Here is an 18,893-nt window from a genome sequence, read left to right as displayed (position 1 = left end):
ATTAGATTCTTTCTCCCAAAGTCAAATCAAATTAAAGCTCTTTTCCCTCATTCTTTATTCAATCATCACAACTAAGATTCAATGCAGAAATTTTCTGTGTCTCTCTCGGTCAGCAGCAGAGCCAGCCTTCCAACTCAGTCAGGGCCGATGAGAATTTAGCTGGTGCTAAATATTAAAACGTGAAAGGTTATTTAGCCACAGTTAAAATGTGACTAATTTTTCAAAATAAGCTAGGGCCAAGACACCCCTTCCACCCAACTTGGCTCCGCTCTTGGTAACCAAACACCAATAACTTCTCTCTAGTTTTCTGCATTTTCATTCTTATTTTTCATCAGTTTCGTACTTTTACAGAGCTCATATATACACCCTTCCACCTTCACTTTCTTTGTAGGGAACAGATTCTTTAAGCCTCTTGTAGAAATATGTACAGGAAAAAAAAAATGTAGTCGAATAACGATCTATTTGTTAGAGACACTAACCACCTGTATTACGTCGATACGGGACACGACATTCCGGTATGTTAATTTTAAAAAATGTTAGATTTTAATATATTAGGACACATTTTGATATTAAATAATATTTTTAATTTATATAGTGTATATTATATTTAATATTCAATAATTTACAAAAAAAAAGAAACTAAACTTATAATACTCATCAATTTTGCAAAGAAACATAAAATATTTCAAATATTTATATTAAACTCAATAAAATGATAATCGTAATATAACAAATATAATAGTTGAAACTAAAAACGCAATGCAACACAAACTTTAAACCATTTTGAATCTCTGTAATACATATTAAAGTGTCGAGGAATGACAAAAAATATTGGATACGACACGTTAGAATTTTTAAAATAGCGGTGCATCATAACTTACGATTGCAAATAACACGCGCAGAAAGTTCATAATAGTTTATGTAAAATAGCCCTCAGGGGCAAGACAATCTATGTCCATGTAACAAATTTCAACACACTATGATCAACTCCTGATGGGAAATAGATCTTAACTTTTTTCAATATTCGGCGAGTTTGTTTTCTTGCTCTGTCCCGTTAATTTTCCAACAATATTAATATCATAAATTTAGTCTTCTAAAGAAAGTTGTCATTAACTTGTCTTTCACTCATTGGAATTAACATCAATTTAATCTTACAAAGCAAAAAAATTAAAATTAATTGAGTACTTCGACAATAAAAAATGAAATCATTGTATTATTACAAATTCAGTTTTTTCCATCGTAGTGGGCACTAAAAGCCCGTTTGAATTATCTTCCCAATTTTTTTTTTTATACCTTGCTTATTTTAAGCGTCCTTTTTACAAAAACTAAAGGTATTTAAATTTTTTAAAAAATATTTAATTTAAAAAATATATTTGACTTAACTTTTGCTTTTTTAAAATTTATAATTTTTAGCTTTCAAAAAAAATAAATTTTTGACTTTTTTTTACGACTTTTACATTTTTTAGAAACAAACATTCAAACAGACTCTTTTTTATAAGAGTTTTTTTTTTTTTTTTATAAAAAAAAAGTCATCTAAAAGAACTCTAAATAACCCGAGCGCGAAACAAAGCATTCTTACGTTAATACTTCAAAAATAGGTAGTCAAAGCACCAAACCCATGAGATAGCTAGTGTGATATAAGAGCAAAAATATATTATTTTGCTAACATTTTACAAAATAAAATTATATGTGTCGCCACTATCAAAAGAATACATATACGTATTCTTGTACCTTTACCATCTACGGATTTTGGTCATGTGGAATTCTTACTAGTATCAGTTCAGTCGCCAACATTTCTTAGAATCGTCTTTAAGAAGACAAGGAGTACTGTGGCATGTTTAACACATAATCTGAAGCACTTGACACTGATGGGACATTTGTATATCAAAGAGGATAGGGATAAAGCTAAACATTTGTTGTCACCCTACAAGAAAAAGAAAATGCTCCATATACTGTGTTCCTATCTCATAAAAATTAAGGTCATAGAATAGAATACAAAGCAGTTCAAAACTCGACAAGTACTCAAACCTCAAGTTTTCTTATTTGGCTTTATACGTCTTCATATACTGCAAAAAAATTTCCACTTTGTCATAAGCCAGGTTAACCACTCCCATCAAGTTGTCCAAGAGAAAGGAGGTGCGCCATATATTGCTGTAAGAAGTCAAACACATCGTAGTTAAAACAAAATATGGTGGCGTAACGTACAATATATAATTCTAAAGTAGTATCAACTATCAAGTAATAAACTTGACTTTGAGACCCCATATCACAGACTTGCTTCGATAAAATGGGATAAAAATCATTTCCCTTTGGACATATTGTCTACACCATTGACAGGTGAAAGGTAAACTTAAGCATTAAAACTGGTTCCATATACACTTTAGAACCCTAATAAAAAAAGGAAAGAAAGGAATACAGTGTAATGAAATTCAACAAACATAGAAGCATGGTTAAAATTGTGGCTAAATTTTTTTATATAAAAATATATATTTATGGCAAAAAGTACTCTACTTGGGTTTGGTCAAGTAAATGAGTTGGTTTAGCTTTCAGCAAAAGCAAGAAGAAAAATATTTGCATTGCTTCTGCTATAGCTTCCATTGGTTTGTTGGTTACTGTTGGAATTTGCGTAGTACTGAATTAGTTATAACTAGCTTCAAGTAGCATTGGAACCTTATTATTCTAACGAAATGTTTTCTTCCTATTTATTATTCTTGAAAAAATCACATTGGAATTGATTCTTTGATGTGTATGTAATCTGAAGTATGCTTATTGCAATTCACTAATGCAATTTCACAAATCCTCCAAGTCTCTTAATATTTTAAAGATGATATCAGAGTGGGTTTAAACCCACTTCTGCTTCTAGGTCTGAAATATCCAGTTCTGTCACATAGTTCAGCCACTGTCAAGGCTGGACTTCAGTCCAAACTTCCACCAACCATCCCCATCAGCATAGAGTTCACACACCGCCTTGTTGTCCCCGGAACAAGTCGCTGCAACCTGGTTTCAATTTGTCAGCTCATCATGGTTCTGTTTGAGTGGTCATCCGCTCCATATCTCCTTGTTTGGAAAGTGGTTGTGTTTTCAGCCCTTGTTTCTTTGTCTGTTATGCTCGTCTAGCCTCTGTTTTTGCTTGAATAGGACTCTGAACTTTCAACAACCTCTAAATTCATCCTCATGGCTTCCAAAGTATCATCTGGTCCTTCCTAAAAGGGTCTTACCTCATTTGGTTTTTCAGGATCCCGTTCCATAACTTCTGAGAAACTAAATGGCAAAAATCATCTGGACTGGTATGCAGCAGTTGATGTGTGGTTTCTGAGTTAAGGTCTCTCCGACCATTTAACTAAAAAGGCTAAGGTATTGACCCTGGCTATGTTGCACTGATACTGACACGAGACACGGGATACGACACGACATTCCGACACGTTAATTCTAAAAAATGTTAAATTTCGACACATCAGGACACGTTTTGATATTATATAATATTTTTAATTTATGTAGTGTATATTATATTTAGTATTCATAATTTAACAAAAAAAATAAAGCTAAACTTGTAATACCCATCAATTTTGCAAAAAAAAATAATATATCCCAAATATTTATATTAAACTCAATAAAATCGTAATCGTAATCTAACGAATCTAAAAGTTAGAACTCAAAATGCAACGCAACGTAACCTTTGAACCTTTTTTGAGTCTTTGTAATGAGTATTGGAGTGTCGGGAAGTGTCGGACACGACAAGTCAGGATTTTGGAAGTGTCGGTACTTCATAGGACGCTGGTGTACAACAAGTAAGGAAGAAAGTTGATCACCGATTGGAGTCTTTCTATGACAATACATTGATTCTAAATTGTTGATGCATTATCTTTGCCACAAGTCATGCTATGAAATCTGGAAAAAGGCTCAAAGTGTTTATGCTAATGAGTCAGCAGCTCTATGACATAGTTGGTGATGGAACCCAATTCACTAAACTGGAATTAACAGAAACAAAACGAAGACCAGCTCCTTACAAAGACTCCAAATAACAGAAATCCAAGAACAAAGGCTGGAGACAGCCCTGAAAGAAAAGAATGACACTACAAGTGATAACCCAGAGGACCTCCAACTGTTTCTCTTTCTCCCAATTTCCACTACTGAATTCTTGCCTGAGATCCCTACCACATACCCTTCTTTCATATAACAGCCTTTCACCCACGTTTTTGGCTCCTCTTCTCCTCTCTCTAACTAACTCACCTCCTTCGCATTGCTTGGCCCGGGCCCACTTGTCATAGCCCATCAGTTGATAACCAAGTTGCCCTCCAAATGAAAGACCATGACTTGCGTTCTTCCAATCTCAACAAAGCACAAACCTCTCTTATGTTATTCAAGAGAAGGCCACAAGTTGTTACTGACAAGTCATCCTACTCTCTGCCACTTAGAGAGAGAGAGAGAGAGAGAGAGAGATGGGGCAGGGGGATTCTATTCAATGGTTTCCTCCATAACCTTATTATAAAGAGATATCCTCAATTCACAAAAATCTTATTTTTTACAGAATAGCTAGCATCTACGCAGAAGTTAAAGGAATTCATCCTGTGTCCTCTAGCATGTTGTTAAAACTCAAAGAGGATTTATATAAAAATGTCAACATACTGGAGAACAACTAGGATTCACAAATCAATTCCCATAAGGATTAATATCAATTGGAAAAACAGTTGACTTAACATAAAGGGTGGGGAACAACGTAGAATCAAATATGGGCAACATGTAACTTACTGCATGATATGCATACGGTGACTTCCCTTGACGCTCAAAGTGTTTTGCCATGATGCAGAACTCAAATGGACCCCATTCTTCAGCTTCAAAGCAGTTTCCAAGAGCAGCTTTGTATAACTAATAACAAATTTAAAACACTAAAAATCATACTTAAGATTAAGATGATATAGACATAAGCAATTTCATAATTATATCACGGCAAAGACCTTGGTACTGTCAGTTAAAAGCTCAGTACCAGCCGGATAAGATGCATAGAATTGATCAGCTCTAGAGTACCCAGCCCTAGTTCTGCAGCACCAAAATCATGCATCAAAACACTAGAGATTAACATGAGAACCAATCTCCGACAAATAATCCAAATTCTAGTTCTAGTATTAATAACAAGGGTTTTAACAGTGTGACCCACGTATTGCTAGTGTAAGCATAGCTTATAAGCGTAGTAAAGCAGAAGAACCCAGTATAAGACACCAATCTTCGGAACTTCTGAATCTTTAGTATCTCTTTGAATTCATCATAGAGCCTCATGGACAATGATAAGAAGTTACCCTGTGAACTCAAAGAGAGGAACAACCAGTAAGACCGTTAATCAAGCAAATGGTGTGCACAAGCACAACTAGAGCTGTCAAAATGGGCCAGCCCGGCCCATTTAACCCTAGCCCATGTGGGTTAGGGCCAAAAAGCCCGCAATGATATTGGGTCACATGGGCCAAAAGCCCTATGAGTTAAGGCCAGCCCGTGGGCCTTCCAAAATCAACACCAGCTTCATCCCATATTGTGATTATATGCACACACACCAATAGTAATGCACACAAAAAAAGTGGCAGCAAACAAATGTCAATGATAAATATAGGTAACATTGTAGATAAGCCAAGCCTGAACATATGATATACTAGATTCGACAAATTGTTTACCATACAATACCACAAACGATAGATGAATTCAAGGCTGTACTGAAGCGGACAAAAAGGAAGGAGATATTACAATCCAAGATTAAAGCTTCTCACATAGTTTCCAGAATCAAAACTTTATTTCTCATTGCCTTTGAAATACCACTTTGTTACCACCAGTCCATCACCACTTAGACTCGAGACAAGAGGGATAGAAAAAGATAAGGGATATAGAACAGACAACTTTTAGTTTGAGTAATCCAAGTGTTTCCTTTCCTTTGTCTCTGAGGACAAACCAACTATATTGCAATACAACTGATGCATCTATAATTAGTATAACTAAAAGCATTAATGCTTGCTGAATTCCAGAAATTGCATCTAGAACCACTAGAATCGTCAATGATCTAAACTACATTCCATTTGAGTAACCATTAAAGGAAGCCAGCCTGCTACCTTTATCATCACATGATTTTAATATGCATATATCCCATAATTCTCCAAGCAACAAAATGATGAAAATATGTTATACCGTATATCAATAAATTGAATCATGCACACATGCGAGTATAATATTCCCAAGTTGTAACTAGGTGGAAAAAGTTTCCAATTCTACCATATGGAAAGATATAACTCAGCATATCTACTCAGTGTCATTACTTTAGAATTTAACAAGTCAAGAATGCATCTATTATCAGACCTAAGTAAATAGATCCACTAACATAATATTTCCATGCAGTTGGTAGTAGTTGAATAGTAGTTCCACCTCCACCCTCTAAAGAGAAATAATCTAACATAGCTAGATGTCAATGCCACTACTTAAAAAGTATACCAGACCCACCTAAACAGATCCACCCAATTCCCCTATTTCCCCTTAAAACAATTATTCAGCATCCACAGACATGAAAAGCAGAAACATAATCTTGAAGAGAACTCACATGAATTCAGTCTCCTTAAAATATATTTTAGTGCCAATCTGGAATAAAAAGAAGAAGACTACTTTGGATGTCAATAGGATGAACAACGCCTATTGGTCTCACTTCAGCAATTTTTACATGGTTTACGTACGTATAAAGAAATATGATTTAACGCAAACTGGTGAGGAAAACAGATCAAGGGGTAAAAAATAAAGTTAAGGAGGAGGAGCAAGATTGTGGACAAGAGCTAAATTCCATTATGAAATGAAGTGTTAAAGAGGAAACACTCGAAGTGATTTAAAACACAGGAGTATGTACAGACACGGGCATTGAACAGGCAAAAATTAATATAAGAATGAAAGAATAATAGACTCTACCTACCTACCCCTAGCCCAAAACGAAAGGGAAAGGGAAAGGGAAATGCAAATGGAAAAAATTGTACACATGGTGCTTAACACTTAATTTATTCACTAGTGGAAGGGGTAATCATAGACACAACAAGTGTTGATTGGTGCATTCTGTGGCAACCCAATTCCTGTCACCCCTTTGCGAGAATACATTCCTCTACAAACACGAGAACCAGAACCTGTATCACAGAAATCTTCTTCTGTTGAATCAAACACTGGAGATGTTGTGGAACAACCAAACAGAATAAAGACGTTTTCCTTTGCTAGCATGAATGGACTTGCCTTATCCAAACTAAAGCTCCCAGAATTTTGCATTTCAGAACAGTTTGACATGAATGGACTTGCCTTATCAATATTAAAAAAAGAAAAAGAAAAATCCCAAAACAGCTCCAACGTGAGAGTCTTGATTTTCGAATGAAAAAGTTTCCCAACATTTTTTTTTCTTTCAGTCACTACCCAAGCAACAATAACAGCAAACAAATATAAAATCGAAACAGATTTCTCAGTATTATGAGGATAAAGAACTAGTAAATTAGGGAATGACCGTCACCATGATTTCAAAGCAAAAGGTGATTGCAGAAAATTAGGGTATTAGAGAAATATACCTTGAATGGTTTGGAGAAGAAAATAGAATGCAATGTGTGATCCTTGATTTCTTCTTACCCAACTGGTGAGTGAGACTTGGGAAAGAGAGAGCGTAGAGAGTGTGAAAACGAAGGATGAAATTTGAAAGAGAGAGGAATGTTGGATTTGGATAATTGGAAGAATAGGGAATTCAATGGGAGGAGTTGAGAGAAGTGAGAGTGGAAGGTCCAGACTTGTTTTGCAACCCTAAATATTCGATTTTGGTCACCGTGACTGTCACTGTTTTAGGGAGCGCTTTAGCGGAGAAAGGGAATGAATAGAGCAAACAAGAAGTTAAGATTATAATTTGGGAATAATATTTATGATTGATGACCCTAACAAAATTATTTCTTATATATTTTTGTGAATGTGTATCCCATAAAAATATGTATCATCTATTTATTTTTTCTCATTACTTTTTTAGATGGCGTCACATAGATCTTATGTATTTTTATCAATGCGTAAGAGATAAAATTATCTGTTATAATATAAGAAATATTAATTCTTTATAATTTATTTTAAATTAAATTGGAGATTTTATTTAAAGAATAATTATATTTACAAAATTAAAGTTTACAAATTCTTATATTTATATTATATACTATGGATAATACATATTACTTAAGCATGTAATAATATGTATTATCCATAGTATATAACGTAGTTTATAAGAATTTGTAAATATAACATATTCTTTTTATTCACTTTAAACATAAGTTTACTTTAAAAGTATATTTATTCGTAAATTATAAATGTTCGCTTTTTCTGCAGTTACTGCAGATAATTTATCTGCAGTAAGCTCAATACGACGTCGTTTTGGACGAAAATCATCATGGTGTTTTTGTAATTTTAAATTATTTCAAGGTTATTATAGTTTTTATATTTATAATTTTTTAAGATTTCAATATTAAAATGACGTCGTTTTGGGAATAAATGCAGATAAATTATCTGCGACATTTTTCCCAAATTATAATGTTAATCCTACAGACGATCCCATATGGCCATATCCATACATGTCATATGGAAAGCAAGAATTAAGTTCCTTTAGGTGGACGATAATTACCTACTGCTTCCAATCTCATTCAGTCATATGTAAAGCATATGAATCAAATAGATATTTAAGGTTAAGCATCTGGGCAATATGACCCGATTCCCTATTTGAAACCACAGTTCATATTGTCAAATATATGTAGACTTTCTATTTCACATGACTGAGGTTTATTGTTTCTCTCTTTTAAGAAATCGAAAGAATTTCTGTTTATTTGAGATAAAAATGATTTATGTGCCTCAACCTAATGATCTCAAGTTTTTCAAATATTTTATTTTTGAAACATGACAGCAGAAATTACTTGAGAAAGTTTAAAAAAGCTTAAAACTTACTGATAAATAGTTCATTTTCATAATAAGCTATTCAAACATTAATATCAAACAATATAAGATATTTTGACAGTAATTACTAGTTAGACACAAATATAATAAGAAATTACTGACAATATCATTCAATTAGTATTACCCGTGGTGAAACCCTACACGCACGCAGGCTGACTTTCATCAAACTCAAGTGCCCCATGGCTTATGCCAACATTCCACCTCGACAAATGCTTCATCAACTGCCCAAAACCAGCCAACAATCAATTATTCATGTCATTTCCATATGCCAAGGATCACAAGATACATTTGTATAACTTCATCGTCCAATTTCTTTGTCGTTCCTGATCTTTTTTACCACCTTGTTTTTCATGACTTGGCTTCTCCGTCGTCCTTGTTCATCCCTTTGGAATTTTGAGTTTTATTCATTGGTCAAACTAAGTATAACTTTAGAAATCTTAAGCATGGCCCTTAGCTAGGTCGAGAAGTCCAACACTAGAAGTGGCGCTTGATCCCCCTTTTAACAGCAAGAATATGCAGAAACTTAGCTCAAACATTTTGCTCTTCAAATCTAAGTATCCCCACCCTTCCCATTCAAATTTCAAAGCCGCTATTTTCATTTACAAGCCACTTCATTCCAAAAGATTTTTACGAAAGCAAGCTGCTTCAGTAAATATGTGCATCATCTAACAATTATTACTTGTATAACTACATGAACTCCAGATTTAACCATACATCCTGTTTAACTCTCCTCTCGCCGTCGATATAAGTAAATTAGCATTCACCACCCTTGGAGCCAGAATATAAGCCACTTGGTAGCTCAATTTGAATTTCAGTATTGTATGGTAGCATAGTGGGGACACATCTGAGGTTTTTAACGGTAAAATGAACTAGAAAACTACTATCCAAACAAAATATATTCAAAGACACGAACCTTATTATCATGTAACTCATGCAATTGCTTCAGACCATTGCCTGGGTTTACATATATAATAACAAGTCAAAATCAACTAAGCCTATTATCAGAGAAAAATGGAGTGGCAAAGTGATAGCTGCCTAGCTAAATACATATGAAATTGACAATGAATGAAACATAAAGACCATTTCCTGAAAACAAATTTGCCACTATTTGTACACTCTCTGAGAGAGAAAATCATTTACTTCAGCTGCTACTTCATAGGCTCCCTCAACACATCGTCCCAAGGCAACACCAGACACGTAGTTGCCCCCGAGGAACAGCCCCTCAAACCCAGTATTTTTTAGAGAAGCTTTAGCAACATCTAGAAGATCAAGATGGCCAATCAAGAATTGTGGAATAGCTTGAGGCCAAAGTCTCACCCCTAATACAAATGGATCCTGGGCATTTGGGTTTATGAGGATTTTTCTCAAATCTCGATCAACTGCTTCTACAAGTTCACTATCCGCCTGCCATTAAACAAGAGGCTTTAGGAGAAACCAGAAAAGAAAAGAAACAAATCTAATAATACAGATAGAGGAATGAAGCTTGTTTCAATATAACAAAAGTTACAAAATAATTAATGCAGGTATGGATCCAAGCATTTGAACTCAAATAACACAGATGCTAAAACCCAGAACCACCAATGATCAAGACATTAACATTTTCAACAAGACCAGGGGACCCGAGTTGTTTCAAACAGGGAAACAAACCATTGAAGAAAATAATTAAAGGTCTTTTATACCATCCTTTAAGTTTCCCAGAAAAACTAGTTCACGTTCACCCAATTCAACATCATAACAGATCAAACAATTGCAACTATATTAGATGTTATGTTTCATATAAACATCACACCTTTGATACAATTCCAGGATTGGTAGCTCCTCCAATGTAATTCAAGAGTAGAACCCTTCCAAGTGGTGCTCGGTTAGGGAAAAGTGATGAACTGTAAATAGTTCCTGTCAAACCCACAAATAAGTTCTTATTATCAAACCTGCTGAAACACTACAATGCATTCCACGGTCCCCAAACCAAACTTGGATGATAATAATTAAAAAGCATGTGTCAACTTAAATTGTTGTGAGCCTCATCTTTTGCTTTATAAAATGAAAAATTTACCTAACGTTTCCACTCCTTGGGTACGTGGATGCAATTGACCGAACCCCTTCAACTCACCATCTATCAAACATTCTGATCTAATAGCTTCCTTTGGATAGGATATGGAAACTGCAGCAACTGGAGGGTAGTAAAACTTTGAAAGTGCATCTGCAGCAGCAGCCTGCAAAAGATATTAAAAGGTTGTAAGGAATAACTGCCTCCAATGAATATATTCGAGACTATCATGCCACAAATTGTAAATTCATCAAATAACTTATTTGTTGACAACCATTCTTTTTTTTTGGATTACGTTGACAACCATTCTTGTTATTAGACTCAAGTAATAAAAGCCTGCTTCAGAAGGGTGTGATGTCCTAAAACCCTGGCTTTAGAAATAGACCACTTGTATACTATACCCTAAAAAGTTTATAACACTTTCTATATTTCACTCAGGCACAAATAAACAGGGTTTTGATGTGGGGATACCGATTTATTCAGCCTTAAAGACAGCAATATATTTCACAGCTATGCACTTATGCAGTACCGGCAGCATGTACACTAAGCTCACGTACTGCACTAGTTTGATTCTGAAAAATGTTGATGGTTGACCAACTGAGAGTTTGCTAATTAATGGAAAAAGCACAAAATTATCTATATTTGTAAATTTCCAAATGGTAATATAAATTTTTGGAAACAGGATAACCCTTCTGCTATGAAAATCGAGGCCAGGAAAAAGAATATGTGGGATTAATAGTGTATATCAGGTTGCATAGGAAATCAATTATGTTTCTGTAAAATTCAGAGGATGACAAATAGAGACACATGCAACCATAGGCACAAAAGCATATACATATGCATGTCCACACACAACATACTCAAACATTCAAACAAACAAAGAGCCAAAGACATTCAGGCAAATAAAACTAAAGACCAGCAATTACTTACCAAAACATGCATGCTTTCATACACACAGAGAGATGCAGTCATAGGGCCCAAGTTCTAAAACAGATCACATAAATAATTTATATAATTCCATTTTGAGAAATGAACTCACAGACAGAGGACGCAGCAATGTACTAGCAACATAGGAAGGAATGGTCATGACAACAGTTTTTCCCTGCAAAGAAACCACTCCATCTGGTGTTTCATATGTCAAACTGTACCCTCCACTATCCAGTTTACTAATACTTAAAAGCTTCCAAGATAACTTTACTTTGTTACCTAACCTGTTAACAGGAACACAATTCACTAGGATCATCAATCCTGAGAATAGTGGGAAATCAACTAGAACACCGGCATAAGGCAACATAGAGTACCTTGCCGAAATTGCATCTGGCAACATGGTAAGTCCCTTCCGGAAAGATCCAACAGTTTGTCCCTTTGGTTTTGGCAGACGCCTACATGATTACCTGAATTAGTGAAACAACCCATAAATACTGGCATAAATCCTGACACTCCAGAGAAAACATATTATTACGGATCTCGAGGTGGTTTTGAAGTTCCATTTCTCTCTTGTAGTGCTTTGAAAGTTCCACCAATAATGCTACCACCATTTTGTTCCAGCCTCCAAACTTTCCCAAATGCTGCTTTCATACTTAATTTTGAAGGATTACCTGCATAGACACCTGTATAACAAAATTCATGTAAGCAACAAGATTCCAAAAAAAAAAAAAAAATGCTTAACATGAACAGCAGAAAATTCATAATGAGAGAGAAAAGCTAGATGAAGTAAGCACATATTGTATGTGCTAGAGTCTTTTATGGTAGCTGACTTATATAATATTAGCAGAAAGTGCTTGTCCAATTGTTGATTTGTTTATATACTTCAATAACAATCATAAGAGGAAAAAAGTGAAGAAAGCAAAATGGTGAATTTATTGAGTTTATATTGTAAATAAAGTTTAAGTGTTCTAATATGTCAAAACCACCATATGCTATGAATTGCTACAAACGAATTAGAAAATAATGGATTTATTTCTTGACAAAGGTATTCTCCTTCTCCTGGCCCTCACAAACTCACAAACATGAAAATCATGTATAAAGCTCAGTCTTACACGGTGGCTTAAAGGATCACTAAATATTAATTAGAAAGATACTGAACAGCCCCAAAAAATCTGGCCACTTGTATTTCAATTGCATACGAATATATAAATATAGCTATAAATCAAGAAAAGCTTTTCCCCGAATAAAGTTTTCAACTACGCAATTTCTCTATCTCCAAGTTTTCAAAAGACGGGTTAGAGGATGGATTTGAAATATTCTTCTGGGAGAAATGAACTTTTTTATTCTATTAGGCTAAAATTCAGTTATCATGATCGATTACATTTCATTGGCCAAGAACAGGATATCATTGGGTCCAAAAGAATACAGAAAAAACTATCAGTACATAATAACAGGAGGTTAGTTAAAAGGTTGACAAGAATAACACACAAGAGAGAAAACAAATCAATGATAAAGATTGCCGGTTCTCTTCTCACCTGAACAAAAAGGCTCTATCAAGCGTTCAAAAACCTCATCACCAAGGTTACGACGCACGAATTCTTCAACTGATTCCTCACGACCCTGTCACCTTCGTCAACATTATATAATATGAGAAAACCAAATTAAGAACACTTGTTCCAGATATTGCATCCGACACAAACATAATCAAACAAAAGAAAGGGTATCAAAAGAGGACACACTGGAGGAGGAGGCCGAATTCCAAGTGCACCAAAGCCAGCCCTGATCTTACCACCGAGGCTCATCAAGTCAAAGAAAGGTAAATCAGTTGGCTTTGCCGGTACAGGCCTCAATTTCCCATTCCATAACACAAATCGAGGCGAATTTGGATCACCCAGAACAAGCTCATCCTTTAAACCACTGTCCACCTGCGAAACGCAACAAGCAAAAAATCATAGTAACCAACAGTATACTGGTTCAAATTTAGCTTAACGTAACTAATTTACCAAATTGCGTAAGGGTTACGAGATATTATTATTAACAGAGCCCTGAAATGAAAGGGTAGAGAAACAAGGGAAGATTACATACCACCATGGTGAGCATTGAATCTGAGGGCTGAAAACTGTTAGGACCCTCTTCCCAAAGGTAACCATCCCTCTCAAGAGTGATGATATTACCGCCGACACGGTCTCGGGCCTCGGTGACGATGACGTTGGCATTGGCGTGCTTGGTGGAAAGGGCCTGGGCGATGCAGAGGCCGCTGATGCCGCCGCCAACGACGACGCAGTCGACGGAATTGGGTAGCGCGGTGGTTATTGGCGGAGATGCGGTGGACTCCTTCGCAATGGAGCAGCGCAGATTAGGGTTAGGACGAATGCGAGGGAATTTTGGATTGGGTGAGGAGAAAGAGGGGAGTGGCAGTGGACGAAAGAAAGAGGTTGGAGAATGAATGGAAGAAGGGGAAGAGGAAGCTCCGTTGAGGAGAGTAACCATGGCGGAACCACAATGGAGTAAGTATAACGGTGCACTTCGTTATCTTCAAACACTTCAGCTACACGCACTACAATAAACAACAGATGATCAGGATTTCCGTTTGATGGATTCAACCCGCTTATTTAAACTGTGGGTTGGGTTTAACTGTGTGTTACTGGGAACTTTTTTTCTTCATTTCAACCTATCAAATTGGGTCAATTCCGTTCATTTTTTATATTTTTTATATGAAAAATAATTATCTCAGTTGCATGACGTAAGATAAATAGATTCCTTTTTATATAACTCATCAAATCATCAATGATATTTTCGGATCAACTAGAGTTATTTGAGCGACAAAACTCTCTATATCAAGTATTATAATTTGATTTCTAGAAACTCCCGACGGATTTGTTTTTTAAAAACCCCTCATTCGGCAGAGGGGGAGTAGGATGACCTAATCGACTAAGGAGGCGGCCCAAACCCCAAATCCGCAGGAGCAGCTGAAGAACGCCCCAAACCCTTCCCTTAGGCGTGTGGATTGCCCCCAAATTTGGTCCAAATCGTGAAATCTGAAGGATAGGTAAGGTTTCTTAACTTGCATTGTGTTTTAGGTTTAGGAATTTTTTGTATTTGTTTGTTGTCCTCTAATCAAAGCGTTTGTTGTAGGTTTTGTAACCCTAATCTACTAAGGTTTATTTTTTTGCATTGTGTGAATTTTTTTGTTTGAAAAGTTTGTATGTGGCAAAAGTTTGCTTTTGGTTTACAGCGCTTATGTTGCAAGTTTTCATTACCATCATGACATGTTTCATATAGTTAAATGCTGACATGTTTCATTGTAGGTACCCTAAACAAATGACGAGCCGCAGAAGACCAAGCGATGAGGGCAATGAGTCACTTGAGAGACGCACCAAGCATAGGCAAGAGCGGCCTTCTTCGTCAAGGCGACAAGACGAAGAGCCTGATACTGTTGACCTCCCGTATGGGTATCTGTTTGAGGACGACCCTGCCGTCCACGCTTCATTCGTACGTGACCATTTGAACCGGCCGTTATGTGCTCCAAAATCTTTGGATACAGCCTTTTTTGATAAGGAGGGATTTGAAATTGTGGGGGTGTTGGAGGCGGCACATCTGAGGGTGTTGGCCGAGACCCTATGTCCGTATTCAGAGCTTATGGTGCGGGCCTTCTACCATAACCTCAGCTACGTACAGGGCGAGCTGAGGTCGAGGGTCTGTGGAATAGAGATCATCATGACGGCACCTGCATGGTTGGAGATACTCGGCTATGATTTTGACTCTTCTCAGACTGTGGTGTATGACGCTGATAGTGGTGTAGTACTTCCAGGATATGTACGAGAGGATGCCGTGCAGGAGCAGAGAAGAGTCCGTGGGGAACACTTGCACTATACGGTGGGGTTGCTTTCTGTGGAGTCCCGTATACTACACTATGTCCTCACCCACGTTCTGTTTCCGCGATCTTTTAATCATTCCAGGGTGTTGGAACATGACATTCCCATTATGTGGGCTATCCGACATGCCCAGATGGTGAACTGGAGGCACTATATCTGTTGGTTTATGTTTAAGGCCAAACATAAGGGTCATCTTCCATACGCCTGTCTGGTACAGAGGATATTGGTTCACTTTGGTGTTCCCATGGAGACTGAGCTGTTGAAGAAGACCACGGGCTATAATTGCAAGTTCGGAAAGCGTCTATTGGAGCAGTGCAAGATTACTAAGAACACGAGATCGGGTGTGTGGGAGTTTAGTGGTATGCCCCAGGTTGAGGTTCCTTATGTTGCCCCAGATGACCATATTGTTGAGCCAGATGTGGAGGAGGAGGAGGAGGAGGAGGAGGATGTGGCTGAGGTTGAGGAGATAGCTGAACCTGAAGGTGGATTTTCACTGCGTGATGTCATGAAGGGCATAAATGCAATGACAAAGAAGATAGGAAAGATGGCGCTGGCACATAAAAAATGGAGAAAGAAAGGGAATGAAAGGTTTAGACACATACAGGGAAGGTTTAAGGGTGTGGAAGACAGGCTTGCTCGTCTGGAGCTTGCAAGAGGTGGTCAGGTAGCTGAGGCAGCAGGGGATGGGGGTCATGTGTCAGATGAGGACGACTCGGAGACGGACACAGACGGGGATGACGAGTAGATTTAGGGTGTACATCATGTTATTATGTTTTGTTCATGTATTTCCTTTAAGTCGTTGATGTAATGTAACTTTTTTTAATGAATGCAGAATTGTTATGTTTTTTGGATCTATGTTATGTTGTGTAATGAATTTAATTCCATTTCAATATTGTATAACTTATGAATGGAACCTTTTTAGCAATTTGATCATCACGGCACAAAACAATATTGAACAGGTCACATTCGTCCATAACACATCACAGCAAATCAGTACATGTGTTTAAAAAGGCTACATCTTGTATTGTTAACCGTAAACAAACGTTATGACAACATACGACTTGGTTTTAGGAATTTAATGTCCACATGGGTTTTTTGACTCGGAAATTATGCTCCCTAAGTCACACTCCCTTAGTGGATCAGTGTAGAGTGGAAACCTAGGGCAAAAAACATGTGTAATTCGGATTTGGGGTCCTAAACCAACAATTTAGTCGATTAACCTGTAGGTTTAGTCTGGTTTAGTCGACTAGGTTAGTCGACTAAACCAGTACAGGTTAATCGACTAAATTGTTGGTTTAGGACCCCAAATCCGAATTACATATGTTTTTTAGTCGACTAAACCAGTACAGGTTAATCGACTAAATTGTTGGTTTAGGACCCCAAATCCGAATTACACATGTTTTTTGCCCTAGGTTTCCACTCTACACTGATCCACTAAGGGAGTGTGACTTAGGGAGCATAATTTCCGAGTCAAAAAACTAAGATGAGTCAAATACAAATATCATGACATCAAATACAAACATAGCACCGTCATTACATTCAAATACAAACATCATGACATCAAATACAAACATAGCACCGTCATTACATTCAAATACAAACATCATGAGATCAAATACAAACATAGCACCGTCATTACATTCAAATACAAACATCATGACATCAAATACAAGCATATAAAACCATAAATGCCTATAATGTTAAACCATCAAAACATTAAGCCCCTCCCCTGCTTCCTCCGCAATTCATCTTATTGGGAATCCTCATAGGACATGTACGTTTGTTGTGACCAATTTGCTTACACAGGCTACATCTACTCTGACTGCTTGTCGGTTGAGACTCAACCCAATCCATCTCATTCTGTATCCTTGACGATTTGGGTCTTCCTTGTGCACGTACCAAAGATGCATTTGGGATAATGGTTGGGCCATCAATTTGTGGAATCAACAACTCATTGCCCATTGGATACCAATGAGCAGCATATACCTTATCAATTTGTGCAATTGAGAACACAGGATCAACATAATCATAGTGGTTCAACTTTTCTACCTTGCACACCGCTAAGACGTGACTGCAAGGAAATCTTCTAGATGTGAACCGTCCACATTGACATTTGCGATTGAGCAAGTCCACCCTCATTATGTCACCTGCATCATGAGTTGATTGATTGTAGGCATCCTCAACTTCAAATAGCTGCAGGTCCCTATCAAAAACCCGCACACGGAGGCTCACTGTTAATTGATCATTTTTTTTGATGATATCCTCAACTTTTTTTGCAATTCTCCAACCCTTTGCCTTTGCCTTTTGGATCTTTTCACGTCTCTTGACGAAATACTCAACAAGTCTACTTTGAGTCATCTTCACCAATGCTGTTATAGGCAAATTACGTGCACCCCTCAGGACCTTATTCACACACTCAGATAAGTTAGTCGTCATGTGACCAAACCTCCGACCGTCCTCATCGTAAGACCTGCACCATTTTTCTTTGGGAATCTGATCTATCCATGAAGCTACTTGAGGGTTACTGTCGATAAAATCCTGGAATCTGATATCAAAATGAATCTTTGAACTCAAGTACCCTGAAATACAAAATGATGCGTTAGATACAAAAGGATGAATTATATACAATTTGTACATATTAAAAAGAAGATTGTACCTAGCTTCATCAGGGTTTTCTTTAATTCCACATCTCTGAACTTAGTGTTAAAGTTGCTTCCGATGTGGCGTAGACAAAACACATGATACGCAAATGGTGGCTGCCAACCGGCATGATCTCTTACAGCCCTGATGATGCTGGGATGACGATCGGATATTAGACAAATGCCATGCTTATGCGTGACGTGAAAACGCATGAGGCTAAGAAACCACGACCAATCATCCAATCTCTCACCAGGAGGAACAATAGCAAATGCAATAGGGAGAATGTAACCATCTCCATCTTGTGAAGTTGCAATCAAAAGAGTTCCTTTGTATTTACCGTACAAATGCGTGCCATCAATTTGGATTATGGGTTTACAATATTTGAAGGCCTCAATGCACTGGTGAAAGGTCCAAAATACTCGGTGAAAGACAGC

The 18,893-nt window shown here is 36.8% G+C and overlaps 2 protein-coding genes across 2 annotated transcripts; both read right to left on the bottom strand.

Moving 5' to 3' along the window:
- Positions 1-1,688: 1,688 nt before the first annotated feature.
- On the bottom strand, positions 1,689-7,869 carry LOC133311045 (uncharacterized). The gene is made up of 5 exons (XM_061512061.1): positions 7,563-7,869; positions 5,156-5,295; positions 4,956-5,037; positions 4,750-4,866; positions 1,689-2,151 (listed from the first exon to the last, which is right to left on the bottom strand). The coding sequence occupies exons 2-5, from the start codon at positions 5,272-5,274 to the stop codon at positions 2,101-2,103; spliced, it is 369 nt and encodes a 122-aa protein (XP_061368045.1). The 5' UTR covers positions 5,275-5,295; positions 7,563-7,869; the 3' UTR covers positions 1,689-2,100.
- Positions 7,870-9,851: 1,982 nt separating this feature from the next.
- LOC133310992 (protoporphyrinogen oxidase 1, chloroplastic) lies at positions 9,852-14,512 on the bottom strand. Its single transcript, XM_061511997.1, has 9 exons — positions 14,030-14,512; positions 13,684-13,869; positions 13,480-13,564; positions 12,480-12,627; positions 12,319-12,399; positions 12,057-12,228; positions 11,024-11,183; positions 10,760-10,863; positions 9,852-10,374 (listed from the first exon to the last, which is right to left on the bottom strand). Exons 1-9 carry the CDS (start codon positions 14,432-14,434, stop codon positions 10,075-10,077), a joined length of 1,641 nt encoding a protein of 546 aa, XP_061367981.1. The 5' UTR covers positions 14,435-14,512; the 3' UTR covers positions 9,852-10,074.
- Between the last annotated feature and the right edge of the window lie 4,381 nt (positions 14,513-18,893).

The sequence above is a fragment of the Gastrolobium bilobum genome, unplaced genomic scaffold (genome assembly GCF_033153095.1).
Source record: "Gastrolobium bilobum isolate Gb01-03AN ecotype WA unplaced genomic scaffold, APGP_CSIRO_Gbil_v1 utg22866, whole genome shotgun sequence".
NCBI lineage: Eukaryota > Viridiplantae > Streptophyta > Magnoliopsida > Fabales > Fabaceae > Gastrolobium > Gastrolobium bilobum.
Note: the sequence above shows the minus strand (reverse complement) of the source record. Positions and strands in the feature narration are given on the sequence as shown.

Excerpts from the sequence above, each read along its gene's own strand:
- LOC133311045 (XM_061512061.1), bottom strand. The coding sequence starts at position 5,274 with ATGAGGCTCTATGATGAATTCAAAGAGATACTAAAGATTCAGAAGTTC. Across the intron at positions 5,038-5,155 it reads TATGCTTACACTAGCAATAC|AACTAGGGCTGGGTACTCTA; the intron begins GTGGGTCACACT and ends TTGGTGCTGCAG. Across the intron at positions 2,152-4,749 it reads CACCGTATGCATATCATGCA|CAATATATGGCGCACCTCCT; the intron begins GTAAGTTACATG and ends GACTTCTTACAG.
- LOC133310992 (XM_061511997.1), bottom strand. The coding sequence starts at position 14,434 with ATGGTTACTCTCCTCAACGGAGCTTCCTCTTCCCCTTCTTCCATTCAT. Across the intron at positions 13,565-13,683 it reads GAATTCGGCCTCCTCCTCCA|GGTCGTGAGGAATCAGTTGA; the intron begins GTGTGTCCTCTT and ends CGAAGGTGACAG. Across the intron at positions 12,229-12,318 it reads CCAGATGCAATTTCGGCAAG|GTTAGGTAACAAAGTAAAGT; the intron begins GTACTCTATGTT and ends TCCTGTTAACAG.